The sequence below is a fragment of the Phocoena phocoena genome, chromosome 15, assembly GCF_963924675.1.
Source record: "Phocoena phocoena chromosome 15, mPhoPho1.1, whole genome shotgun sequence".
In the NCBI taxonomy this organism is placed as follows: Eukaryota; Metazoa; Chordata; class Mammalia; order Artiodactyla; family Phocoenidae; genus Phocoena; species Phocoena phocoena.
Window position 1 is genome coordinate 52,142,361 of NC_089233.1, and position 27,850 is coordinate 52,170,210.

The following is a 27,850-nucleotide window of genomic DNA, read 5'->3' on the forward strand; positions in this document are numbered from 1 at the left end:
ATATTTTATTTTAGAGCTGCTCTTAACAGAAAGATATTCTGAGCTCTTACATGTGAAATGGACATTAAAAAACAAATTTCTGGTTATAGCTCAGCAGAACTAAGCATAATTTTCAGCCCTGAAACAGCAAAAAAATCTTCTTCGAAAAATGTGTATTTAAAGGTTTTGACTAAAAATCTTGCTGAAGTATTTGATCAAAGTCCAATTTGGTAGAGAAAATGATAGGAGAGAACAGGAAAAGGTGGGCGCCACCAGGGCAAGGGTGCCTTTTCTTCCCGTGTGACCCAATCTCCACAAAACTGTTTGTTATTCACCTCATTACAAACATCTGTGTCACAGCAGATGTTGGGTCAGGAGAGGACACGGTGTCCAGGAAACCTGCAATCAGGTTAGAAAACTCCCAGATGACCTATTCCCTTTCAATTGACTCTGAGTGGCTGGCACTGCCCACCGCAGTCCCTGAGCTGCCTGCCCGTGAAATGGTTGTCATTTAAGTCACAGTGGAAACACTTCCCCAAACCACTCTCCCTGGAGGTGTAGGAGCTGCTTTTCCAATGACAGCGAGGAGAGCTGTCCTAGCCTTTCTAACTATTAAAGGAAATAGACAATTTCCTTAGAGTTGCTTAAAAATTCCAGCTCCCTATAGGGTTGGTCTTAAAAGTTTCTTGCATAAATCAGTCTCTTTGGGTAAAGTGCAATCTTTCAAAGATGTCCTTCCCATTTTTAGCTTTCCAAGATGGTGGCTAAGTCTCTATAGAACTCTGTGTCTTCAAAGTGGGAGAAGAGAGGGTGGCAGGCTTCCCTTACATCCTCACAGGTCTCTGCTGTGAAGGGGCTGTTCTAAAATTCTCCATGGACAAATGCCTACTGGCTATTTGGGGTGATTGATTGCTAGCCACTGCTTGAGTCCATGGTCTGGGCCAATGGACCTGGTGGGACCTCTGTCTTGTTCTTAGGCTTCCACCGGCCCCCTCACCACCACTGTTTCCCATCACTGGGGCACTCAGGAATGCTCCTGTCCCTTCTAAGGCACACATGATATGGGAGCCAAGAGCCCTGTCCAGAATCTTCCAGATTTTAGCCCAGAAAGTAGAAGTCAGAGAGGTAACATACAAATCTTACCTCCTGCTCTATCCTCTCTCCCTTCTTTTCCCCACAATTCCTAGGGTTGGAAAAGACAGGCTCTCCTCTTCCTCTTGTCACATCCTGAGTGCTAGGGTGGGTGTTTAGTAAGGCTTAGCGCTTCAGGCCTGGAGTTAAAAGAAACTAAAGAAATTTGGAGAAATCCTTTCCTCTCCTGAAATCTCACTTTTGCAAGATTTCTGCCCTGCTAACGAGGGTCTTCTCCTTAAGGGAGTCTCAGCCTTGCCTCTCCTGGAGCCATGACTCCACCAGGGCGGGGTGGGGTGGGGTGGATGGCAGAGAGGGAAGGAGGAAGCTTAAAAGGAAAAGAAAATATATCAGCTTATCATGTGCAAAATAATTTCACCGCTAGACAAGGCGGAGTGAATTCTAATTACAGGATGGTAAATGTGAAAGTCTCTTGATCTATTGATGCTTTCGTGTGGCAGCCATGCAGGCTCTGTGCCCTTCTGCACCAGCTCTGAAGATCACAATCAATGTACTAAATAGCAAGAGAAAACAACCTAACATTTAAACAGTGTGTAGGGAAGCTCTTTATTGTTCTTGATAGTTCTGGATAATTGATGTTGCACACTCATCAAGATATTGTCCTTCTGCTGAATACTGATTCACCAGAGGAAAACACAACCCCGCCAACCAATAAATGGGTGAAATCTCTTTTTCCCCATTCTTCCCTGGCAATCATGTTATTTAGTAATCTCATGATAAACTAGACTGGACCATAGGTTAGAAGTACTCATTCACCTCTCTTCAAATGGGTTTTCCCCCAATTCCTGACATCCCTCATTACTATTTCAGATTTCTGCTTCTCTTCAAGTCTAGGCTTCGAGAAGAGTGGTAGGTAAGCTATCTCCTATTCCTTGCCTCCTGTTCATTCCACTCTTGTTTTGCTCCACTCCCACGTTTCCTGTGACCCCTCACTCACACCCAGGGCACCAATAACGTCCTGGTCACTAAAGTCAAAGGACACGTGGTCACTAAAGTAGCGTCTACTGAGTCGTGTAGGCACTATGTATCATTGCCCTCATAGGAATGCCTTTTGTTCTTCTTGGTTTCCCTCCCAACTCACAGGTTGTACCTTTTCTGTCCCTTTCAGGCTTTTTTTTCCTCTACCAGACTTCTTAAAAGGAAGAATTATCGGGAACTAAGTCCTGGGATCCTTTCTTTTTTCCTTCTCCATGCCAAGGATTTTATCCACCCTATGCTTCAATTCAACCTAGATTCATGATTCTCAAGTTTTTGTGCATGTAAGTTACACCTGGAGAATGGGTGAAAACTTCAAGTCACTTAATCTTTTCTGCTTGAACATCTTCTTCTCTCATCACCCTCATAACAGCCTCATACAATATGATGATGATAAAAGAAATCATAAATGAACATGGTTGTAGTCAGAAAGCAAGAGGTACCGGGTGTCAGTTTGGAGTGAAAGATGTGGGCAGGCGCTGAGTGCTGTCCCTCTGTGACCTCAGACAAGTCACTTTGACTTCCTGGGCTGCAGAGTTTAGAGAACACAGGTGTGGCTTAATTGTAGTTTTAATAAAAGATTGAATGAGAATTGGCATTTCATTTTCAAAGGCTGTGCCACTTTTTACTTGGAATAAAAGCAACCTTGGAGAGAAATGTTTCCTACAGAAAATAAAATTTCATCTGAAAACTGTTATTTACCCCAGCAATTTTCTATTCTATTTCATTTATTGTTACTTAAAACTTAGCAGAGAAAAAAAATTGCCTCTTTATGGGCTTCCCTGGTGGCGCAGTGGTTGAGAGTCTGCCTGCCGATGCCGGGAACATGGGTTCGTGCCCCGGTCCGGGAAGATCCCACATGCTGCAGAGCGGCTGGGCCCGTGAGCCATGGCCGTTGAGCCTGCGCATCCGGAGCCTGTGCTCTGCAACGGGAGAGGCCGCAACAGGGAGAGGCCCGCGTACAGCAAAAAAAAAAAAAAAAAAAAAGGTTTAAAAAAGGTAATAAATTATGTTTCAGTAGAAGGTTTTGTATACAAAGGACGGGTAATAATGTTTGCAAAAGGAACTCTGCACAATTCTGGGAAAAACCTATGCCATAAAACAGTAAGGTTTGTGCCAGTGGTGTACTGGTGACTGTTGAATAGGCTGTTCTCCTAGGGAAAAAAAAGAGCCTGGTTTGTGGCATTTGTTGATTTCCATGGTGTAAATATACTCACTGTAGCCAATTTCAAGATACCAATGTGAGGACCCTGAACAAAGAGTTAGGAAGAGGTGTGTGGTAGGAATCCATTGCAGTGACCCTACAGGCACCACAGATGTAACTTACCTCCAGGGCACAGGCAATAGTGAAATGTCTTAATTAATTAGCAGTGGTGAGTTTGGGATATTTGTTACCTTTGTTTTTATTTTTTGTTTTATTTTCTTTTTCTTTTTTTTAAATTGAAGTATAGTTGATTTACAATGTTGTGTTAGTTTCAAGTGTACAGCAAAGTGATTCCATTTTATATGGATTCTTTTCCCTTATAGATCCCTTTGTTTTTAGTATGATATGTTTAATTGTAAATCTATATAATTTACTTTTCAATAGTGTCTGTGTTTAACAACTGGCTCACAGAATTCCTGGAAAATTTAAAAATGAGTTCCTCTGAGCTAGTATGACCAGCTCCAGCTCATCAATGGTTTGTCCTCAGAGAAGAAAGGAAAATTATTACTGTTTGCTTAAGCAATATTTAATTACATTCGAGTTCTGAGAGGTGGACACTTTGCTTTAGAGGTTTGTTTGCTTGTTAATTTTCCAGAACTCTATGTTATCTATTAATAGACAAATAAAAAACAAGGATTAAAATCATTGGATGCTAGATCAGTAGGTGATAGTTTTCTATATATGTGTGTGAGCTGAGTGTGAGGTATATATCTCCTTTTCTCGGGGTAAAAAAAGAAAAACAGAAAAGAAGATATTTGCTTATTGAAACATGTTTTATGAACTGAATTGTGTCCCCTCAAAATTCATATGTTGAAGCCTCATTGTATGTGACTGTTTTGGGAGATGGAACCTTTAAGGAGGTTAAATGAGGTCATAAGGGTAGGGCCCTAATCTGATAGAACTGGTGTCCTTATAGGAAGAGGAAGATACACCAGAGTTTCTGTCTCTCTCTCTCCCTCTCTGTGCATGACTGCAGGTCAAAGGCCATGTAAGGACACAGCAAGAAGGCACCACCTACCAGGAAGCAAGAAGCCTCACAGAAACCACCCTGCTGGCCCCTTGATATTGGACTTCAGACTGCACAACTGTGAGAAAATAATTTCTCTTGTTTAGGCCACCCAGTTGGAGATGTTTTGTGATGGCAGCACAGACTAACTAATACAACATGTGAATTATGAAATTACATGTAATTCCACAGCAGTAATGTGATCCTTGCACCTCAGGCTTTGTCACAATGTCATGAGGAATTCCTTCCTACCTGCTCCTCTGCTAGATAAACTTCCACTTCCTCCTGTAGGTCAAAGGCTACCAGCTCTGGGAAGCTTTCCTTGGTTTCCCCAAGAAGAGTCAGCCCTTCCTCCCCTGTAAAGAGCTCTATTATAATAATGATCATAGTGTCTGGTCCCAACACAAATCCTTTGTAGAAAGGTACATTACATTAGAAATTTAGATTCAGCATCTTATCTTCCTGGGCCGCCCATATGTTAGCCATACCGCTGTTATACTTAAATTTAAATGAAATTAAATATTCAATTCCTCAGTTGCACTAATCACATTTCAAATACTAAATAACTACCTGTGGCTACTGCATTGGACTCTCAGACAAGGAACATTCCCTTAATGCAGAAAGTTCTATTGACAGTGTTGCCCTAGACTGTAATTTGAGGTGGGGGGTTGGTAAGGTTACATCTTTTTACATCCTTTTATTTTCCCAGCATGCAGCCTAGTGCCTGCTATGCAGTAGCATTCAATAAATATTAGTTGATTTAAAGGAAAAAATTGTCACTATTTATCTAGTTGTAGCTACTTAAGCATTCATGGTTCCTAGAGACCACAGGAATGAACACATATATAAAAATTTATTTTTATTACTGACAAGTAAAAGAAAACTAAGCAATTTTCATTTTCCCTGGGATGAGAAAACCAACATGCAGAATTAAGATATAATTATAGAATTTCTCTCTCAGGTGTTCATATAGCAATCTATAGTTGTTAACTCAGAAGCACAATATCGATTCTAATTTATTTTTTCTAGGTCATCTATGCTCCATTGTTCTATAACTGACCCTATGGACTCATTAAATCTTTCAGCATGATATTTATGCAACCTTATTTAATGAGTCCTCCAACACCTTGAATTCTCTGGATCTCATACCTATTATTTTAGTGGCAAACTTCTGAGTTTAATTAACCGTATTCTTCATGGACTAAAGGAGATCATAAAAAGGTCACCCAGTTGGTACACAACTCCCTGCTTGCAGACAGCCTCTTTGTTGCCACATTTAAAGATCTTCAAAGAGACATAGAATAACCCTTGGGAATCCCTTTAGGTATTTAGATATTCTACCTCTCTCGGAAACTTTTGTTTCTTGCTTAAATCTTTCACGATTTAGTCCAAAGCAGTTCTCCTCACTCTAACTCCAGAGCAAAAGGAGAACAGGGTCATCTGTCACATGCTCCGGAGAAGCCCCTTTCTGTGCTTTAACTGAGACATAGATACAATCCAAAAGGAGATATTGCTTTTCCTAACGTTCCTTTGGATTTCCTAGTAACCTCAGGGTAAATAGTAGGGCTGAGTAAATATTCTTTGAATGAAAAGAACAAAAGCCATAAAAATAATCCCTTAACAAATACAAATAGACCATGGCACAGAGACTAGTGTGGACCCAAACTTCTTTCTCATAATCCAGGACAGGACTTTTCAAGTGGGAGAAGTAGGTGTTAGTTAACAAGGATGCTGTTCTAGAGCTGGGGGAAGAGAAGGATTTAAGAGGGGAGAATGTGGAGAGAAAATGTGGAGGGAAGGGGATCTCAAGAGAAGCAAGCCCACTGGGTCTCTGGTTGAGCTCAGCATCAGTACACGTAAGCTGGGTGCCTGTGAGTGGAGATGTGAGGGGAGAAGGCAAGTCAAGGTTGGGAGGAGGTGAGGGTGTCTGACCTCAATCCCGATGCTTCACACAGGGGAGCAGTGCATGTTCAGCAGGTAGGGAAGAAGGTTGTGTCAAATCCTTTGAACCCACCCATGCAGGCACCACCATGCCTCAGAGTCCCCCCTCTGCTTGGCAGTGCTTTCCCGCTGGATGCGGTGAACACAGAAAACAGCTGCCCACCTCTCAAGTACAGGCTTCCTGGAGGTAAGGTCTGTTTTCACTGGGCTGGAAGTTTTCTAACATCTAGTCCTGAGAGATGTTCTTCTCCCAGATGTTTGTTAAAAACAAGTGATATTGAGAAACTTGAACATCCTGCCCATGATGGTTAATTCCTTTGCACCTGTGACCAGTTTGGGGGCTAAATCCCTGGCAAGATTTGGTCATGATCTTGTGGAGGCCGGGGTGTGCCACCAGCAAACAAAACAGGCTTTGTTATATGTGACAGGTGTCTACCCCTTCTCACCACTCAGAGACCTGCCTCCTTCAACAGAGAGGCTGGGAGTCTCTCCATTCTACATATGAATGTACTGAGGCACAGACGGTGGACCCTTATTGCTTGCCTGCCCACGAAATGTGAGAAAGTGATCTCACACCCCTGACAACTAGATCACAGAATCATAGCTTCTGATATTTACTGAGAAAACTGAAGGATACAAAACATGGGGTCTCCAAGGTTTGGCACTTCTTGTATGACTTTAGTAAACTAATTAACCTTTAAAAACTTTAGTTCCCTCAATTGCACAATGGCAAGAATAAGATGACACACGTAATGTGCTTAGAAGGTGCTCGTTAACATAGTACGTGCTCAGTAAATGTTAGTTCTTCTTGTTCTTATTATTTAAGTGTCAGGAAAAAAATGTTAATGTCCTTCTATGGCCTTGAATTGCTCTTTATTTGTTTTACTGATTGTAGGAACTGTGGTTTTCATGCATTTGTACTCCCTATTGAAATAGGTATAGCTTAGAATAAAGCAAACAGTACTTGACATAAATTTATGATTTTCCAAAGCTATACCATTAGCATTTTTAGAAATTGGTCATTTTATTTATTTATTTTTTTTATTACTTTTTTTTTTTTTTTTTTCGGTACGCAGGCCTCTCACTGTCATGGCCTCTCCCGCTGCAGAGCACAGGCTCTGGACATGCAGGCTCAGCGGCCATGGCTCACGGGCCTAGCCGCTCCACGGCATGTGGGATCCTCCCAGACCGGGGCACGAACCCGTGTCCCCTGCATCGGCAGGCAGCCTCTCAACCACTGCACCACCATGGAAGCCCACCATTATTTTTTTAATTGGTCATTTTATAGCTCTTTACCTAAAGGTTAATACGTATGCACAACGAGCAAACATCCCTGTATATTTTTTTTAATCTTGCTCTACAGTAATTTGTATTTATTAAAAAATAGAAGTTACCAGGGTTAAAAGTATGACTAAGCTGTTCAGCTTCACCTATTAATCTTTAGTTGATAACAAGGAATATATTTTTATACCTGAAGGTTTGCATTCACAAATTTAAAAATGTGAAATTTCAAGTATTTATATGATGAGTATTCTTGGGATCAATTTTATAGTAAAAACCCATTCTTTTCTGGCAAATGTGCGATGGCTTTATGTACAATTACTTTTTATTCATTCATTTTGTTTTCAGGTTTAGTCTATCAAAGGAGATGTTTAAGGTGTGGAATGAACATTTGGGGAAATACTAAATATGGTATGAAATATACTTTCTGTACACTGCTATAAAAGAAGAATATTTTGTTCTTTTTCAAATACAAAATAGTGTAATTATTTTTTTTCTATTTTAGCAATGAGACCTATTTTTCCATGGAAAATGTGAAATTGGTTTATTTTTATGTTGTCTTTTTATATGTGGGAAGCTAAAGGGGTCAAACTAACTATGTGACTAAAGAATTTTTTATAATGTCCAGGTATTGTGGGAATATCTATCTCTTTTGAAAATAATTTTTTGCTAAGTAGGAAGGTCAGTTGACATTCTGAACGGAAAACAAGTTGTGAACCAGCCATCACAAGCGTTATGGAGTACAGTGACACAAATGTAACCTTTACGTCTCTATTGCATTTTTTTTGAAAGACAAAACCCAAGTCATGTGTCTGAGCTCCACTGTCATTTACCTCTTCTGAGAGAATTCAGTACTCTACCTGGGTTGTTAAATGTTTCACAATAACTCTCAAAAATACCAGGACAGAAACAGCAAGTGCAGCAAAACACAATCCGATGATGCTTATAATGGATGACTTAAAAGGTAGCCTAAACATTGATAGACCAATGAGGAAGACAGCTTCAAGGTCCCCCTGACATCTTCCTGGGGAAACTGATAGTACTCACCCCTCCTCCACCCCACCTTCCAATGTGAGTTTTATCACAAGGTCACCACAGGGACGAGATCATCACTGCTGGGAGGACATGGACAGAATTCATAGCTAAAAGCTAAGGGCGTGGCTTAGCTCTCAAATGACATTCTCTGCTTCTCTTTCTAGTATAACAATCAATAGTACAAAATAAAAAGATATCAAAGGGTCAGGCTCTTGATTAGGCAAAAAAATTAAAATACAATAAAACACCATGAAGGCAGCTTAAAGCTTTTCCTTCCAGGTGCTCCAGCCAGGAGGAAGGAATATACTAGATCCCTGCTAGTCAAATGTGGTCCCTGGAGATGTGGCATCCAGGACATTCTCTGGGAGCGAGTCAGAAATACAAATCTCAGGTGCCATCCAGACCTCCTGAAGCAGAATCTGTATTTGAGAAAGAACTTACACCTCTTTCTCAGTAAAATTGTTGTTTTCACTAATTCTTCAACATGTTTCTGAACTGCACTGCTTCACAAGTCAACAAGTGCTTGAAGACAAAAACATTATAAACCTCACTACAACCCTGTTTTCAATATATCAGAATAGAAGTTTTCTTTTTTATAATCACTATAAAGCCTCTTTTCTCCCTGAAATATACACCCCTTGCAATGGCATAGTCCAGTTTTCTTATTAGCAAAGGAATCCAATAGATTTCATGATGTATTATTTCCTCTAGCAAGTTAAAGTCCTCTTTAATTTTCAAGCTTCAATTTGCTCTAGCCAGCAGCCCCTGGCCCAAGCATCCCTATTGGTTAGATATTTTCAAGAGCTCTTGATTCTAGAGAATAAGGAACTCCTGAGCTATCCCCTTAACTCAAAATACCGTTTAGGAATACAATGACTTTTACTGTAGTTTTAAAAGGAGGGGTGTGGTAAATTGAGTGGAGTGAGTCAAGAAGACTCCCTGAGGGTTAATTTAATCCCACTGGATTTTAAGGTAATATGATTGGAAACCAGTACTGTGAGAAGGAGGAATTTTAAAAATGTTTCAAAAGTGGAAATAATAGTGTAAGAGAGAAAGATCAAGGTCAAAGGGGAAGCCAGTTTAGCAAAGAGAGAAACAAAAAGACAAACGAAGAAGAAGAAAATATGGAAGAATGGAATTTATGTCAGGAGGAGAGAGAACAATGATGAAGCAATAAATACCTGAGGAAGACACGTAAATATGAGGGACGCATCACCCACCCGAACTATAGCAGGAAAAAGATGGGAATGTAAAGAGAGGGGGGGTGAAGAACAAAGGAGCAAGTCCACGATGCCTGTAAACCGGATGGCTACACGCCACCCTTCTCTCAAAAGCGACCCCTCCCATCCTGTCCTACCTGGCCGGAAGGACACCGGTCTCACTGGTCATCACTTGAGAGCTTGAGGGTTGGGGGGAGTAAAGTTGGGGGAAACAGAGGGATCCTCATGGCAAGTTTCCGACAAGAATGAGGAGGAACCGTCCCCCTGTGTGGAAAAAAAGGGAGGCTGTCATTTTTGTGACATTGAAACTGACTTCTGAGTCATCTTCTGTTTCAAATTATCTGTCTGGGAGTTCTCTTGGAGTGCCTTTTAGTATGGAGATTTAAAACCTCAAGCTCCTTTATCTACTCCAACATTTCCCATCACAAATGCAATGGAATTGGCAATTGAATTCTCTTTGGTTCTTCTCTACCTTTGTAGGAATTAGATGTTAAATATGATCACAACTACTACTTTTGAGAAATTCTCCACAAAATCCCACTACTGTCAAGAAACCTGAGAAAAGACTGCACTGAGTCATGGACAGCAGTTGAACAATGCAGCCCAATGAGTCTGAGCTTAATGGCTTTACTTTTCTCTCTCCAAGAAAGAGAACTATTTTTTAACACACAAAATTAGTTTTGTTAGCCCTCGACACGTTTCATTAAAAAAATATGTATTGAACACCAACTACGAACCAGGAATCGCTCCTGGATGCTTAGAACTCAAGAGCACCAGTGAACAAAACAGTCAAAGCCCCTGCTATCATGGAGTTTACATTCTAATGGGAAGGGACCAATGCTGAGTGACACACTTAAGAAAGAATTCAATGACCTAATGAGAGGTGACAAATGCTATAAACACCAGAAAGTAGAGCAGAATAAAAGGGAAAGGAGATGCCAGGGATGGGAGAGTGGTGGAGGGTGGTGTAAACTTAATAGTGGTCATGGAAGGCCTTTTTGAGAAGGCAGATTTGAGCAAAGGCTTGAAAGGCAGGAGAGAGTTGCCCAAGCGTACACTTGGGCGATAAACATTTTGGGCAGAGGAAAGAGTCTGTGCAATAGCCCAAGGTGGCACTGTCCTGGCTTATTGGGGCCCAGCAGGGAGCCCAGGATGGCCTGAGCAGAGAATATGTCAACAAGGAGATAAAGAGGGGCTGCAGCTGAGTGGGGTCAGATCATGTCAGACCTTGAGGACTTTTATTCTGAGAAATATGGGAGCCATGGAAGGGTCTTGAAGAGAGGAGTGGTCTGATTTATGTTCTCAAAGGATGACTCTGGCTGCCATGTTGAGAATTGATTGTGAGTGTCCACACGTGGAAGCAGGAAGACCCCTTAGGAGGCTATTTAGAAATCCAGGTGAGAGATGGCGGTGGCTTTGGCTAGGATGGTTTACCTGCAGTTGGCAGCTTAACAATTATAAAGATGTCCTAACTGCTTCATAATATTTTGCAAGTCCTAGGGTTGCTTTGATTCCATTGAAAACAAAGACCCCTGTAAAAAATTTAAGAATTAAAACAGCTCATTTTGTATTTCCCAAAACCTAGTGAAATCCTTTTCAACTAAAGCTAGAAGTTAACATATTTCCTGTTTTCTGTATGTCACAAAAAACATGTACATTCTGCTGGCTACTATCTTAGACATGTATTTCCATATACTAGCATGATTAACTAGGTCAAAATCTGTTTTGATGCCCAAATGGTTAAACACTCTAAGATTCCCCCCAAGTGTATCAAGTTGTGTGTTTGTGTGTGTGTTTACTATTCTATCATAAATATTAGCAAAAGATAAAACCAACTCTATTGATAAAACTCTTTGAAATATTAAAATATTATTTGTATTACTTTCAGCTACAAATTCAACTTCCTTGTCAAATTCAAAGATTATCCTCAGCAAATGATTATGATAAATGCAAAAGCTTGTGTCAATTGATTTTTGCTGACAAAAGATGTATAATCAGGACTCTAAGTGGTAGATTTGTTACATTAATTTGGCTTTAAGCATAATACATGGAAAATAGAGAAAGTGACTCTTGCTCTGAGAAATTGCTTTCCTATTTTGAACTGAAACTTTCTTCAGCATATGCCCTTTTGCATTAGACTTTAGTCTCCACATACTGCTTCATCAAATATTTCAAAGCACTAATACATTTCCTCTTTGGATATTCTACAGGTAAATATTTCTCTTGGTTTGAGTTTGGCCATTCCTCCCCTTAAATTGTTGAAGGTCATAGAAAAATCAGATAGTGGTTTCCTGAGATCAATTAAATTTTTACAGTTAATAATGTGTTTGACTACTTTTCTTATGCTGGTTATACCAAAGCAGGGGTTTAAAAACAAACTAGAGATGCATTTGGAACAAGACATCTAACGTTTGTTGGTAAAATTCATATAAATTGTGCACAATGACAGGCACACAGAGTAGAAACAGAAGTAAATCCCAAAGGTTTTGTGGGCTATCCATAGTTGTGGACTTCCAGTTTATGGTAGGAAGGCTGATGAAAGTCAGTGAGATTGAAATCCATCTCATCCTATCCCTGATGCTAAACTCAGTGCTTGTTGGGAAGACTCAACCCCATCAACACAAACACTGGCTACTCTAGTAGGTTGTGGGTATTGTCTTTGGATCCCCTCCCCTCCATCCAATACACCCATCACCATACTCCCATATTTTCTCATCTTTAGGAAAGGAAAATAAAGACAAAAGAAGGGGAAAGAAAGTTAATGGGATGGAGAAAAGGGGGAGGAATCAATGGCATACATGGGAATCTCAGTTCCAATTCTATTTAAATCTCAAACTCAGTTGTCTTGCAGGGGCCAACAGATAACTGAAATCCATGAAGCAGCCTGGGGAATGCCCTGCAGGCCTAAGGAGCAGCCTCTTCTCCGCTCTAGAGATTTGTTTCCATGTTGGATCCCTGTAATCATATAATCTAATTTTTAAAAGGAAAAAAAAATTAATAAGAAAATTTCTGATTTAAAAATAATAGTGTGATGATTTTGTAATGTGCCAACTTGGCTAGGCTGGACATATGCCAGGGTTTCCTTCACGTATGTTCCTAGTTAGAGTGGGTTACAAGGAAGACTCTCCCAAGAGTTGGAGGGCTGATGAGAGAGGCAGCATCCACTTTGTAACACACATGCACTGTTGCTGATCTGTTGACTTGTCTTGTTGGGGTGAAGCAGCAACTGGGCCTGTAATCACTTTTCCTTCTCCTTGGTTCTTCCGACTCCTGGGTCAGGTGTGTTTATGTGTGTGTGTGTGTGTGTGTGTGTGTGTGTGCATTCAGCTCTGTGACAGAATTTCAGCTTCTGCAGGTTATCCTAGTTGCCAAGCCCACACATGGTCTTCTCTTCCAGACTGCCTGCCTGCCTGCCTGCCAGGGTCCAGCATTAGATGGAGAGATGGCCTTGTGGAGATTGCATAGCCTGTCCCCACAATTACATGAGCCACTTCCCTGTAACACACACACATAATCTGCTACTGGCTCTGCTTCTCTAGTTGAACCCTGACTGATACAGATGTTCAAATGATGTCCAAACTGACACTATGTGGGAATTTTATATTTCTCTTAATGGCTGGTTAGGTTATTTGGGCCATCTTACTCACTGAAAACAACTAGAAAAGATGAACTTGATATTAAAAACTATATTCTTTAAAGAAACTAAGAATCACAAAAATTTAAAGAATGATCAGGCCCAAACTCCAAGGAACATCACACCTAGACAGGTAACAGGCAGAGAAGCTGCTTTTGTCCTGACAGGCTTTTGCTAATGCTGGATATTTTGAATTCATCTTTTGACAGCCTTCTAGGATGAGGACAAAATTCAAAGCCTGTGGCTGGCCAGGAATGAGGAATCTCACAGGAAAATTTCCTTACTATAAGCCAGACACACAAATTGTAGATTTGAAAATAAACCAAATAGAACTTTTAGAATTACATAAAATACAAAAGCTGTATATAATTAACTCAGTGGATGAGTGAAGTAGCAGTATAAACAAAGAATTAGGGAATTAGAATAAAGGTCAGAAAGAAAATTGTCCACAGGGTACCATAGAGAGGCAAAAAGATGGAGTATACTAGAACGAGTTAAAAGAGGAGATGGAATAAGAGGGTCCATTTTATTTTATATGTAAATAATGTGATGGAAGGAAATTTTTAGAAAGTGTGATGGAAGCCAATTTGCTGACATGATAGCTGAGTTTTTACAGAACTGATGAAAGCTATCCATCCAGCCACCTCAAATGCATATTTAGATACATTATAGAAATTTGCATAAAACATAAGAAAAAATTCTAAATGCAAGCAAAGGAGTAAAAATACAAGTTATCACCAAAAGAATTACACTAAGACTCACAATTAACTTCTCAATAACAAGAGAGACCAGAGGACAGTAGAATCTCATCTTCAATGTGCTAAAAGAAAATAGCTGCCAACCTAAAATTTTATACCCAGTGAAAATATCATTCCAGAATAAAGCTAAAATAAAGTCATTTTCAGAAAGAAATGAAAACAAACAAACCCAAAAACCCAAGGAGTTTACCACCAGTAGACTGTATAAAAGGAACTTCCAAAGGATGTAGAAGATAATGATCCCAAATGGATGATCTGAGACACAAGAAAGAATATCTAGCTAAGAAGCCTGTGAATGAACACTGCCTGTATAACATAGAATAATAATGTCTTATGGGTTTAGAAATCTATAGCATTAAAGTAAATTTCAAAAATAAATCAAGAAGAGAAAAACGGAGTTAAAAAACTGTTTTAATATTTGAGTATTGCCTGAAGGAAATCAAGCATGTGTAAGTTTTACTTTCAAGAAAATAGTGAATGACTATATATTTTTTAAAAGGCAATTCTTCACACTGAAACAAAGGAAAAGGAAATTTCTTTCACACATACACACACACACAAACAAAAAAGCAAACTACTGAGTAGGTCAGCCAAGCCTTGACAAAGAGTAAAACATAAAAGGTAAGCAGCCAGTTAGCACTCTTTGGTCTGGTTTTTAAGAAAGGGTCCAGTGGTTGTTGGCAGGGAGAATGCACGTTTCCCCATCAAGCAGCAGAGGATTAGAGGAGGCACAAATGAATCATGGAAAAGAGAAGCATCTACTTTAAATCCCCAAGGTAGTCTCTTTCTCCCTGAGCACTGGGAAGGCAGTACTGAAATAGTTGCACTTAGGGTTCTGTCTCAGGACCCAGCGGTGGGTCTGACAAGACTAACTTCATGCAGAGGGATGAGTCACTCATCCTGTTACAAAGATGTCGGCAGGGAAAGGAGGAAGGTCAGTCTATATTCCCCTGGTGGAGGAAAAAATAAAGCCAGTAGCTACATGATGAAATGTTTTTTGGGTAGAAATTAAAATGCCCTAAAGCTTCTTGGAATTCTCTCTTGCTGATGAGCTATATAAAAACAGAAAACCTGTGTGCTAAGAAGCATCAAAGACAAATTAAGTGTCAGAGAAAAAGTAAATTACACATTTATCGACTGTTTTATGAGGTTATGGAGACGATTCATTAAAAAGTCCCCTCAAAAGATGATTCTTCTTGTAATGAGAGCCCGTAGCCGCAAAGTGATCAATAGACATTGGAATATTCGCAGCAGATTCAGGGAAACTCCTGATTAACGATGTTTCAACATGTTAAAATAAATCTCTTTGAAGTGTTCAGGAAAAAGGCAGAACGTCCTTTTTATAATGAATCAATTCTGAGTTGAACACAACCACAAAAGGTGTGTTCCTTTGCAGTGGCAGTTGGGTCCTGCGGTTTTTTCTAACACCATTTGTACACATAAACCCTTTCCTATTGGCTTTGGCAAACCCAGATATGGAAATCCCAATGAAACCAATTACGTCACTGAGTTGAAAGACTGGTTAGAGTTTATTGCATTCATCTTAAGAACTCTGAAGCTATGGATTTCATAGCTTTGAACAAAGCTGAAAACAGCATACACTCAGGGACTGAATCAAATATCTCACTGCTAAGGAACATGCAGCTGAACATTTCTCCAGGATTTAGAACTCTACTGAAAAGGAGCTGAGTATTCCCTTTTAAGGACTTTATAAATTTCAGTGGGACTTACGTACAGGAATGCACGACATAATTTTATGTCAAATTGAGAGCCAAAATGCTTATCTATTGTATAAGTTGCCTCTAAGGATCACCTACATCCAATTTCTTCAACTCCTTTAAAAATTACATACAAAAGGAAAAGACTCACTGAATATCTTTTTGAATGGGAAAAATGGACTCTACACATAAACTTTCACATTGTGGAGTTGGTCCAATTTGGTCCCCTACCAAATACAGACCAGCAGGATGGAAGTTCTTCGTCCATATGTGTAAATGAAATGGACTTTTAACCTGGTTTTGATTGAGGCACATTGTTCTATTCTGTAGCATCATGGTAAAAATGTTTGGAACTTGAGTTAATCCTTCCAGATCATAAGTATGGTTGAGTAAAAAGCTACCCTTTCAATTAATCTACATCTGTTAACTTGCTCTAAATCTAGCCAGAACTCCTTGCCACTGAAGAACTATTGTGTTTCACCAATTGGATTTTCAAATTTCTTTGGTTAAAAAATTTTTTTATACTTGTTTGTTCACTTTTAAACAAACAAGTTGTTTGGTTACCAAATGCTTGGAAAATCACACAGATTGTGATTGGGGTTCAGGACAACTGCAAATAGTGACACTAGGAGAAAATAGGAATGGAAAAAGAGCACCCTTTTGTTTAAAAGGAGGTTAGGAACATAAAACACATGATCACATTAGTTAGAATAAGTGGATAAAGAGGAAGTAAATGATATAATCGACAGTAAGGTGAAAGACACTGATGAATGGGAAGAGACATGATGCCATATAGTGTATGTTTTTGCCATAAGTGAAAGATTAGCCTTTCTTGGTTTCTAGTTTAAAACTGCTTATCCCACCTAAAAAACACTTGAAGGAGGAACTCTATTCCCCTCGGCAAATTCTGGCAACGTTTGGCATGCTTTCCTCTTCATAAGAAGATTGCAACTATCTTTAATATTACCTGCTACGGTGTCAACTCAATTTCCTTGTCCAACATTGAGTGATGGAACAGTTCATAAATTTCTAGATGTCATAAAATCACCCCATCTTCTCATCCTTCTGACTGAATGGAACTCACTCAGTTAACCTCTTTTATAGGTACTGCTGGTCATTCATTTCCTTGAGTTGCTCCTCTTTGTATTTTGTTTCTACTTCTGCTAATTTCCCTCATATCTATGTCAGGTATCAAAGGCTACTCCAATACTGATGTGAAGAGGGATTATTTCAAAGCCAGTGCTGTTCTATTTCTGGTCCACATCCAGTAATTATAGGAGCACAGATAACTGCTCTGCTGGCCTGGCCTTTCATTTGCTCAGTTTTGCCATCCCGTGTTTTGGTCTTTCTCCACATGACCTACACTTGAGCTTATTGTTTTATTTCACTGTTTATTATTCCTCTTTCTGGTCACGGTCATTTCCCTTTATTAGCCACTGTGTCTTACAATATTAACAGTCATGGTTTCTTATTATATTATTAAAGTCATGGTTCCAAAGCACAAAATTTTTAAGCCCTGAAGAAAACCTCTCAATAAATGCTTTAGTGTGACGTGGAACCAACAATCTTCAAGGGCAACCTTCAAATCCAGACACAATAAGATGGTCATTAAAAGCAGCCTCTTGGGTGAAAAGCAAAGAGAAATCATTGTGGTACCTATTTACAGTAAAAAATAAAGGCAACAGAATGACTAAAAATTCATAGAAACACTTCCGATCTCTTTCTCAGGGGCCAAAAAAGAAATGGAAAATTGCTATACATACGGTAGGGTGCACACTGTTAATTACCTACCCAACTATTATCTCTCCTCTATTTTTTTGATAAGAAAACATCAGTTTTGTTCAGGTACCTGGTGATCGTGGAATTGAAGAGAAGGTGAAATCCCTCTACCCTTTTGAGTAAGTCTTAATTACTCTAAGCCAATCATGAAAATTACATTCTTATGCTCATAATTGGTTTAGGAATGGACATGGACACAATTCTAGCCAATGAGGGGAGGTCTACTGAGGAGATTTAGGAAAGTTTTCCTCAAACCTATAATCAGTTACAAGACGAAGGTTATGATGCATGGAGCTAAGGCAGACGTCTTGTGACTGTGGGTTTACAGCCTGGGGATGAAAGGCAATAAACTGAGATAACACTGTGGAAATTCTGAAACATACCCTGATTCTTGATGAGGTTATTGAACCACTAAATTAACTATTCTTCAAGTTTCAATACCTCTGAACTTCCAGTAATGTGACTTATTAAATGATATTATTGCTTAAACTTAAGCCAGTTTTAATTGGGTTTTCTGTAAAGCTGCTGCTGAATACGCCTGACTGATAAATTATCCAACAGTTATTAGTTCTTCTAATATTTGGTTATATCCAATGAAGAAATTTACTACTAAATTTGATTTCAATCATGGTAAGCTAGAGCAGTAACATAAAATCTTTGTAGGGTTATTTATACTGAGATTTATGTAATTTAAACACATTTGTCATCACATTTTATTTATGAGTAAAGTAGCTGACATTTTTGAACAACAATGAAAACAAAACAAAAATTGTGGGAATAACAATATTTTCCAAGAGAGATGTTTTAGAAATATAAAAACTGTTTTAGAAATATAAAAAAGATGTTTTAGAAATATAAAAAAAATATTTTGTTAAATTAAAAAATTAAATTAAATTAAAAAATATTTTTAATATTTTGTTAAATTAAAAACTAGGGTACCAAGACTTTGGTACAAGACATCCTCTGCTGGACAGAGTCTGCCATTACAATATTACATCATCTATTTAGAGCTGAAGAAACTTGCTTAATTTCTCTCTTTCCTGGTGGGGAGGTGGTAGTGGTGGTGGGGGGGAGGTGTGCTTTAAAAATATCTGTGCCTGAGCTACATCCCAGACCAACTGAAACCAAATCTCAGGATCTGGGTTTCGTGCATTTGCAATTTTTAAAGATGACCGGTGATGAGTGCTTACTGAATATTGCTATCAAGATTTTTACCATCATTGAGAAAGTTACATGAGTTTCACATGCAAGAACTGGTCTGAGACTCTGTGAGACATACCTGAACTAGGGAGGTTTTATTCTAATTAAATGGAAAGAAAATGAAATCACTGTGTATTATTATTTCGTTCAGTTTACCTTGGGCTTTTCGTCCAGGATCTGCTGACGTATCTCTTTGTGTTTCTCTACGAGTTTTTCTTGCCGTTTACTTTGTGCCTCTTCTAACTATAAGAAAGTTACAAATAAAGTCATTTTCATCTAAATATTCAAGTGAATGTTTTCAGAAGAAATTAAAACCTTTTCAGATCTGTAGCATATGTTTATTTCATATCCTGGTCAAGAACTGACCTTATAAGGGTAGGAGACTGCAAGTATTGAAGCTGGGTGATGGGTACACAGAGGGTGGGAGTGAGGTGATCGATGGATTATACCATTCTCATATTTTTGTTAATGTTTGAAAATGTCCATAATACCAATTTAAAAATTAATGAAAAACCTTTGGAGGTTGCCACCTCTCCACTGTTGGTGACAACTAAAGGTTCTTTTGTGGAAGGTCCCCTTGACATCATGTTTCTGGGTTCCTGACTCTAGAAATGATTCTTAATGTCTATCTTCAGATGAACTTTTCTACATAGAGGTTTGCAATTAAACTTGCAGAAACACTGATTACAGACTAGCTGCTCTGGGAAGTAGCTCTGCTGGGTGCTGGTGATAAAGACTTACAATGAAGCATGGCTTTTCTCTCCATAGGCTCACATGGTATTTATCAAACATTCATACATGGTTTGCAAAAGAGAGAGATACTCATCGGCATGACATACCCTCTTGATGTACTGCACCACCTCCTGGATGTATGACCGGATCATCTCTGTCTTTTCCCTGAAAGCAAATGACAAAAAGATCATTATATGAACTCATCCATCATCAACAAACATGGGAACCTCAGGCTTCCAGATGAAAGTTTACAGAACTCTCAACATCCTTCTTACTGCTGCAAGGAAGGTACCAATCTGCCAGCTCTGAACAAAGGTCAGGTTCCACCCAAGGCACAAGCTCTGTTTTCACTAAATGCCAGGAGGGTTATCTGACAATATCAGAAGTGAAGATTTAGCCTTTCCCTTAGGGTGGGTCTTTACTCAGCCTTTACCTACAGGCCCTGTGGGCACCTCAACCCTTTATTGAACTGCTCTTTGAGTTCACTATGAAAAACCTTATAAAAGGGATCTTCAAAAAGGTTAGTTAGAGGAGAAATTTCACAGATGGGTCTTTGTATGGTTGGAAGCTGTTATTCTGCTGTAGAATAATTCCCAGGTAAAAGGTGGGAGAAAGGGGGTTCTTTCTACTTACTCTTCCATCTGGCTTTTGTCTTTGGATTTAGCTTCTGTTATCTTCTCCTGCCTCTTTTTATCCATTTTCTTCTTTAATTCCTTCTTCTCTCTGAAGGCAAAATGGAAGTAAAAGGGAAAAATGGTCAAGCAAATAGCAATTGGTGTTTAATACATTTACATACACAAATCCATTGTAATGAGAATGAAGACTTACTTCTCACAAATTTCTTTAAGCTTCTTTAACTGATTATTCTGACATTCTTCAGCAACATCTGTCAATTTTTGAATAAGCTGAGGAAAGAAAATGCAAGTTGGCTATTTTACATTATCATAAACAAAGTACCTTTTCCCTTCCTCCCCCTCCACATCAAACAACAGTATCTGAGGTTAGAAAATCTGATGTTTAACAATAGTTAAGGGACTCCCCTCGTGGCGCAGCAGTTAAGAATCCGCCTGCCAGTGCAGGGGACACGGGTTCAAGCCCTAGTCCGGGAAGATCCCACATGCGCGGAGCAACTAAGCCCGTGTGCCACAGCTACTGAGCCTGTACTCTGGAGCCCATGAGCCACAACTACTGAAGCCCATACGCCTAGACCCCATGCTCCACAAGGGAAGCCACCGCGACAAGAAGCCCACACACCACAACGAAGAGTAGCCCCCACTAGCTGTAACTAGAGAAAGCCCGCACGCAGCAATGAAGACCCAATGGAGCCAAAAATAAATAAATAGATTTTAACAAAAAACAATAGTTAAAATCATCAGACATCTTACATAGGAAATAAGGACATAATTTTCAACCATTACATTATCTAGGTTTTAATATGAAATTCTTCTTCTTATCTGTTTCTAATTAAACAGGATTTCTTAAATTATTGGGTTAGTTACTGCGGCTTGTCTTTGCCAAGTGCAAAGACAACGAACAGTGTGGACCCAGGTACCAATCCCCAGTCTACGACTCACTATAGCTATGACTTTGGTCACGGAACCTATATTTTCTGAACCTATATTTTCTTGGTTATAAATGAGATAATCAATGCCTTTATATCTTGGAGGTACTATGAAGCTTAAAATAAAACTGAGTGTGATACAAATGTAAGAGGTAATCAACTGTCAATTATAATTCTTGGTTTCCAGCTTTCATTCCTTGCTTAATTGCTTCAAGAATGACATGAGTTACCCATCTTAGAAACTGATGTTTGTGTCCTGTGTGGGTAACTTCCAGTTGCTTCTCTTTCTTTATTCTACATGAAGAACTTATGGAACCTTCTGCCATTGCTCAGGCAGCAATAGCAACTGGACTCAACCCTTCTTACTGGAGCATCAAATAGGTGGTGTGGGCTTCCGACGAAAGGTCCATTCTGTTCCCCAGAGATGGAGATTCTCACATATAGCAGACTGAGTTAACCAGTTATATATATATATACATAGTAGCTATGACAATACCAAGGCAATATAATCATACCACTAGCAAACTTTCATTGGTAATTTACACATGCCCGGCATAGTTTGAAGAGTTTTAAATGTATTAACTTATTCAATCCTAAGAATTGTCCTGTGAGGTAAGAGCTACTGTCCTCGTTTTACATATGAAGATACTGACGCAGGGGACTCAAGTTCTGGGCTCTTGTACTTGGTGGTACTTGGCAGAGCTGGGTACAAACCCAGACAAATCAGCCTCTGCAGCTTGTGGCCTTCACCACTCTCCCAAGCTGCCTTTTGTTGTGATTTTAGAAATTGTTTTAAAAACCTCTTCTTATCTAAGAGAATAAAAGAAATCGAGGGAGAAATTCTCTCACAGAATTACCATAAAGAATCCACATTAACTTGACATGAACATGAAATTTGATGCACTCATCTGTGAAGTGGATTAAATCTGAACAAATATTAACTGGAGCTTGGGCCAGCAGAAAGCCTATTTGAAACCATTGAAAATCATTCAAAAGAGGTTGCCTGATCATGACTGTCACAATTAAAGAAATCATGAAATACTGCAGTTTAGTAATGCCATTTATCAAACCGTCTAGATGTAAAATCCTGCTGTGCAAAGACTCTGACCGTTTCCTTGAGGATTCCCGCAGCACGTCTTTTCTAGCTGAGGGGTACACACAGGGCCTTCGCCTCCTCAGAGGACCTTTCTCCTCCCCCGTTCAGCCTAAGGAGTTAGAGGGTTATCAGGGGAGCCCCAACCTTGGTGGCAACATCAGAATCCCTTGTGAGCAATTTCTTAAAAATACACGTTCCAGGACCTGTTCCTAGGCCTATGGACTCCACATGTCTAGGGGCAGGGCCTGGGAATCAGTGTTTTCAAAATCTCCTCAGATGATGTGGATTCTTTGTCAGATTTAGGGAGTCTCAGTGAGCTCGCCCTCCTTCTATAGCCACTGCTAAGTCTCCCAGCAACACTTCTGAATTCAGTGACATTCATGCTTCTGTTTCCGTGTTCTCATCTCCATCATTCACCCTAGACCAGAATCGTTTCTTGATTATGGCAGCACCTGTTCACATTTACAGCTTTCCTCCCAACTCCTGCCCTCTTCCTCAGCAACATCAACATCCAGGCAATGAAGCCACTGAGCTTGAGATCTCCCAGCCCTCTACCCACTTGATTCTGAGTTTTATTTCCATTTGTTTTCAGCCCCCACACAACTGCCAACACCAACTTCCCTCAAGGTTCTGCAAAAGTTTCCTGTCTGCTGCATCCCCTGGCCTTCCTTTTTGCCCCTCCCTCGCACCATCTGTACTTGTTTTTTATTCTTCTCAGAACTAATTCCCACCTCCTTTGCTCCCAGAACACACACCTTTATCTAAACTATTCAAGTTAGCCACAATTCAACAAATATTTATCAAATGCCTACTAAAGACCTGGCATTATTCTAGAAACACTGAGCTGATGAGTTGGCTTTCTAGATCTTGCTACTCAAAATATAGTCCAGGAGCCAGCAGCATTGGCATTACGAGGGAACACAGCAGAAATGCAAATTCTCAGGCCCTAACACAATGGACTAAACAAAAATCTGCATTATAACAAAATTCCCAGGAAATTCATGTGCACATTTTTGGGGAAGATGGAGACAGTTTAGAAGAAGCCCTCTGTTATGCACTGAATGTTTGTGTTCCCTCAAAATAAATATATTGAAATCCTGACCCCCAGTGTAACGGTATTAGGAGGTGGGGCCTTTGGGTGATTTGGTCATGAGGGTGGAGCCCTCATGAATGGGATTAGTGCCCATAATTGTAAAAGAAACCACAAGAGCTCTCTCACCCCTTCCACCACGTGAGGACACAGTTAGAAGAAAGCTCTCTATAAACTGGGAAGTGGGCTCTCACCAGACGCCAAATCTACTGGTGCCTTAATTTTGGACTTCTCAGCCTTCGGAACTGTCAGAAATAAATATTCATTGTTTAAGCCACCCAGTCTCTAAGGCACCTTCTCAAATTCCCTCTTTTCTGTCTCAAAAGAGCTGCAGAACTTTATGTGCATTGTCTTCATTACCCAAGACTCAGCTTCCTCACCTCTGAGTCAGGGATAATGTTTCCTTCCTGGGGTGGTTGTGAAAGCTGGAAGAGAAGACACATGTGTGATTCCTAATAAACCAGGTCATAGGTTCTTAGCTTGGTTTCCTTACCCTTCCTTCCCAGAGGAAGGTTTTCCTTTGCTTTTTGTCCCATCTTCTTCTCCCTGTGGATCACCATTTCACTTTCTTCTCTCAAACTTTCTTCTGCACTGGATACATTCATTCCCTTTGCCTAAAAACACATCTCTATTTTCTTATCCTCCCAGAACCCTGAACTTTTGTTCCACCTTTGACCTTCCTTTCCTTTCCATCCCTAAAATGGAAGACCAATGGCTGCTTACACAGCTGCAATGCCCCACTGCCACTGTCTTCAACCCCACCATCTCTTCCATTCCAACTACTGGCATTTACCTGATTTTGCTTTAAGATTACAAAAACTTTTTTGTCACTAAACTCATTGGCCATGTCTCAGGATGAACTTTTATTATTCTAGAGATTCACAAATTTTCTTAGCTCATTGTATCCTTAGGATCTCAGTAATTTTTTCATGGCACCCCCTAGGCCAAAAGAAATAAAAGAACAGTTCCATTTATTTATTAAATGGTTAGGTCCAAATAACTTAATAGTAGTACTTTGCACAGAATCCAACAGATGTTGCTCTGTTTCCTTCAAAAACATAAGATATCCCACAATACCCCTGTGAGTTCAACATGGTGCTTCAGAGTGACGTGGCACATGGTTTGGGAATCGTGACTTTATCCTTTTGATAGGATGCCAGCTGCCAACCACTCTCATAAGAAGCTCTCTTTCCTTCATTTACAGTATCTCCAGCAATTCCCACAGTCACTCTTCTCTGATTCTTTTAAGTGCTTCAATTCATTTCTGCATCAACTGTCTTTGACCATCTCTGGCTGAGGATGGCTCACCAGCATCTCAACATCTTTCACAGAGGTAAGTCATCGTATTTTCCCATTAAGTATCATCACTCAGGTTAAAAGTGTGCATTACATTTGACTGCCCTCTTGGGTGCTTTCCCCATCTGTTGAGTCCTGGAGAATTGTTCATTTCTTCTGTCACCATGTTATCTCTTGGCTCTGTGTTAACAGCACTCTGGTGTAGGTCCTCATTAACTCCTGTCTGGACTTGGCAAGTATTCTCTCCCTGCCCTCAGTCTCTCCTTAGTCTTTCTGCTCCATATCACAAATAGTATTTTTTGTATGTGCCGAGCCTTAACTGGCTCTGTATCCTCAAATACGTTACACTCCAGCTCTAAATTTCCTTTCCTGATTAGCATTCAGCACACTCAATAAACTAGGCTGTATTTTACTCTCAGACTGTCTGGGCACATACCTGCTTCTATACTTTTTCTCATGTTATTTTTCCACCTGGATGATATTCCCATTTGAATGAGAGACAGCACAGATGTAAGGCATTCCCATGGTTGCAGAAATTCCACTGGACTGTGCTGCTCAACTCCTGATAAGGGAGTAGGCACCAGCCAGTGGTTTTTTGGACACCAGGCTCTACATAAAATAGGCACTCAAAAATTATTGTGGGGCTTCCCTGGTGGCACAGTGGTTGAGAGTCTGCCTGCCGATGCAGGGGACGCAGGTTTGTGCCCCGGTCCAGGAAGATCCCACATGCCGCGGAGCGGCTGGGCCGGCGAGCCATGACCGCTGAGCCTGCGCGTCCAGAGCCTGTGCTCTGCAACGGGAGGGGCCACAACAGTGAGAGGCCCGCGTACCGCACAAAAAAAAAAAAAAATCTGTTAAGTTTAAGAACCACATTGACCCAGACCTTGGTTATGGCTATGGTGCATCATGTCCAAGCCATGGGCTGTCTTATTGAAAATACTTCTTAAACTACATAATTTTGATATTTAACAAGCTAAGTTTTGTTCCTTTAAGAACAAATGCCTTATTGTGAAATCCAGGCATGTGTTTTTTTTTTAATGTGGCTTTTGCATGAAACTAATGAAAATAGTGTCTCCATAGAATCCCAAAGAATATGTTTAAAAAAGGACAATATCTCTGTGTTTAATATGACAAATGTTCTTCCACTCTACTCAGCTCCCCTTGGTCTCCCCAACTCTCTCATACAACAGACCCCTCCCTGTAACATTCTGCCCTTTTCAGCTATTTTCAAAAGATCACTCTTACTATAATTCTGCTCTTACAGCATTTACTGTTTTCATTTAAACTTCCTCTATTAAAGTCCAGGAGGCAGAGTGATTAATATTATGATTTTGTCAATAATATGACACTATTGTCAGACTCACATTAAACTGGCAATGAGATTACGTCTAGGCGTTAATAATTTATCTCTTTCTTACCCTAGAAAGAGAGAGTGTGGGGCTCAACTATAGTTTTCTCTACCCAACACTACTTCAGAAAGAACTTCCTCTGCTTTCTGAGAACTGGCTCTGTGCCTAATGTGGTTTCCATGGAGCTGCTGTGTTCTTTACGCCCATCCCTGGGCCAAGGTAACTGGTCCGGGGAGGCATAGATGCAAGTAGGACCAGTCATACCCCGACACTAGCCACAGGTGATTGGTCTAAGGTTGCAAGCTTGGCCAATCATATCACACTAAAAAGGCTTGCCCCAAGATTTCTCCAACCTGTCATTAGTGAAAGAAATATAACTTGGAAGGAGTTGATGCCTATATTTTCTGACAAGGGGAAGCCTGTGTGCTGCTTTGGACAAAAATAATACGGACGTGCAGACAAAATCAGGAGAGAAAGGGAGAGAGACGGAGACAGACAAACATAGGAAGTGCTGTGAGTGGTTTCTGGTAGGCGTCTATTTATCCCTTCCCTTCTCCAGTGTGGATGGTCAACCCTTCCTTACATGGCCTTCCCCTATGTACTTTTCTAGTATATACTATTCTTGTCTAAGTTAGTCCAATATAGGTTTTTGTCACTTGTAACCAAGGGAATCCCGACAAACAAGCAAAGAAACAAAAATAAAAAATTTTACTCCTTAATCCCCAAATAAGATGAAAGAACCTATGAGCATTGGGTCCGGGGTTTCTATTTCATGAAGTGTGAAAATCGGACCCAGAAGAGGGATTTTTCACACAATAATTGAAGTGCCTTTTAACTGACCTAAGGGTACTCTCACTTTGGTGTATTTATTAGCAGACAGGCTCTACTCAAAGAACCGTTCAATCATATATTAGCCACAAGACTCACTGAAGATAGAAAAGAACAAAAAATTCGTTTAGAATTCCTAGGGGGAAAAAAGTCGAGAGTACATGGTAAACTGAAATGCAGTAAACAACATTTAATTTTAACTTTTAATATGATTTTTTTTTCTGGCCCAAAGGAATAGACATTTCAATTATTTTGCTTGTTTGTTTACCACTCATGACAACTCTCCTAGTTAAATGTTCCAAACCTTTTATGGAATGAAAAAGAAAAGCTCTGGGGAATATAATTTCATGCTTGTTCTCAGCTCCATGCTGAATTTCACTTGGTTTAGTCATTTGAGGGTGAGGGAATGGTTTCCAAGGAAGAGACTAATTCCTTGACTCTAACTTAAAAGGGATAGAAAAATATGTGGACAGATATTGTCATGTTTAGAGCCTCTTATAAGAAGGACAATTTGGGAAAATGTGCAAAGAGCCAAGTGTAGAGTGTACATACTTCAGGCAAACTCATCTTCCTTCTCCCTTCACTCATAAGTGGAGAAGATAGCACCTTCTTTTCTGCTAGTCAAAGCATCCACTCTGAGTTTTCACCATAAATTGCTTGTTTATCTTCTACAAAGTATTAATTTATGATGCTTCTAAACTAAGAAATGATCTACTGATTAAACGCATTATTGATAATTTAAAAACTAGGTGGATTTTTATACTGGCGTGTTTCCTGTCCATTCAAATTGAAAAATATTTATTCATTCATTCCACCAATATTTACTGAGCACCTGTGCTGGATACTGTGTATTGATGGTCCAACTGAGAGTTGGCAGCAAAGTCCTGTCCAGGTGGAGCTCATGTTCCCCACCAGCTCACTTCTTTTCTCAGAAGGAGCAGAAAGTCTTGGACTAAAAGACCAACCACCTTGATTCTTTTCTGAGATAGTCTTTCATGCCTATGAAATTCATTTCT

The 27,850-nt window shown here is 39.8% G+C and overlaps 1 protein-coding gene across 2 annotated transcripts in view; it reads right to left on the reverse strand.

Moving 5' to 3' along the window:
• Window positions 1-27,850, reverse strand: part of PLCB1 (phospholipase C beta 1) — a 686,080-nt gene that overhangs the window by 53,869 nt on the left and 604,361 nt on the right. The window contains exons 28-32 of one of the 2 annotated variants that reach the window (XM_065892598.1): window positions 20,443-20,519; window positions 20,248-20,337; window positions 19,722-19,779; window positions 19,039-19,125; window positions 9,962-10,057 (exon numbers count right to left, since the gene is read on the reverse strand). In XM_065892598.1, coding sequence (XP_065748670.1) covers window positions 9,962-10,057; window positions 19,039-19,125; window positions 19,722-19,779; window positions 20,248-20,337; window positions 20,443-20,519 — 408 coding nt within the window. Of the gene's footprint in view, window positions 1-9,961; window positions 10,058-19,038; window positions 19,126-19,721; window positions 19,780-20,247; window positions 20,338-20,442; window positions 20,520-27,850 lie in introns of those variants that run through there. The other variant, XM_065892597.1, reaches the window with a different exon arrangement.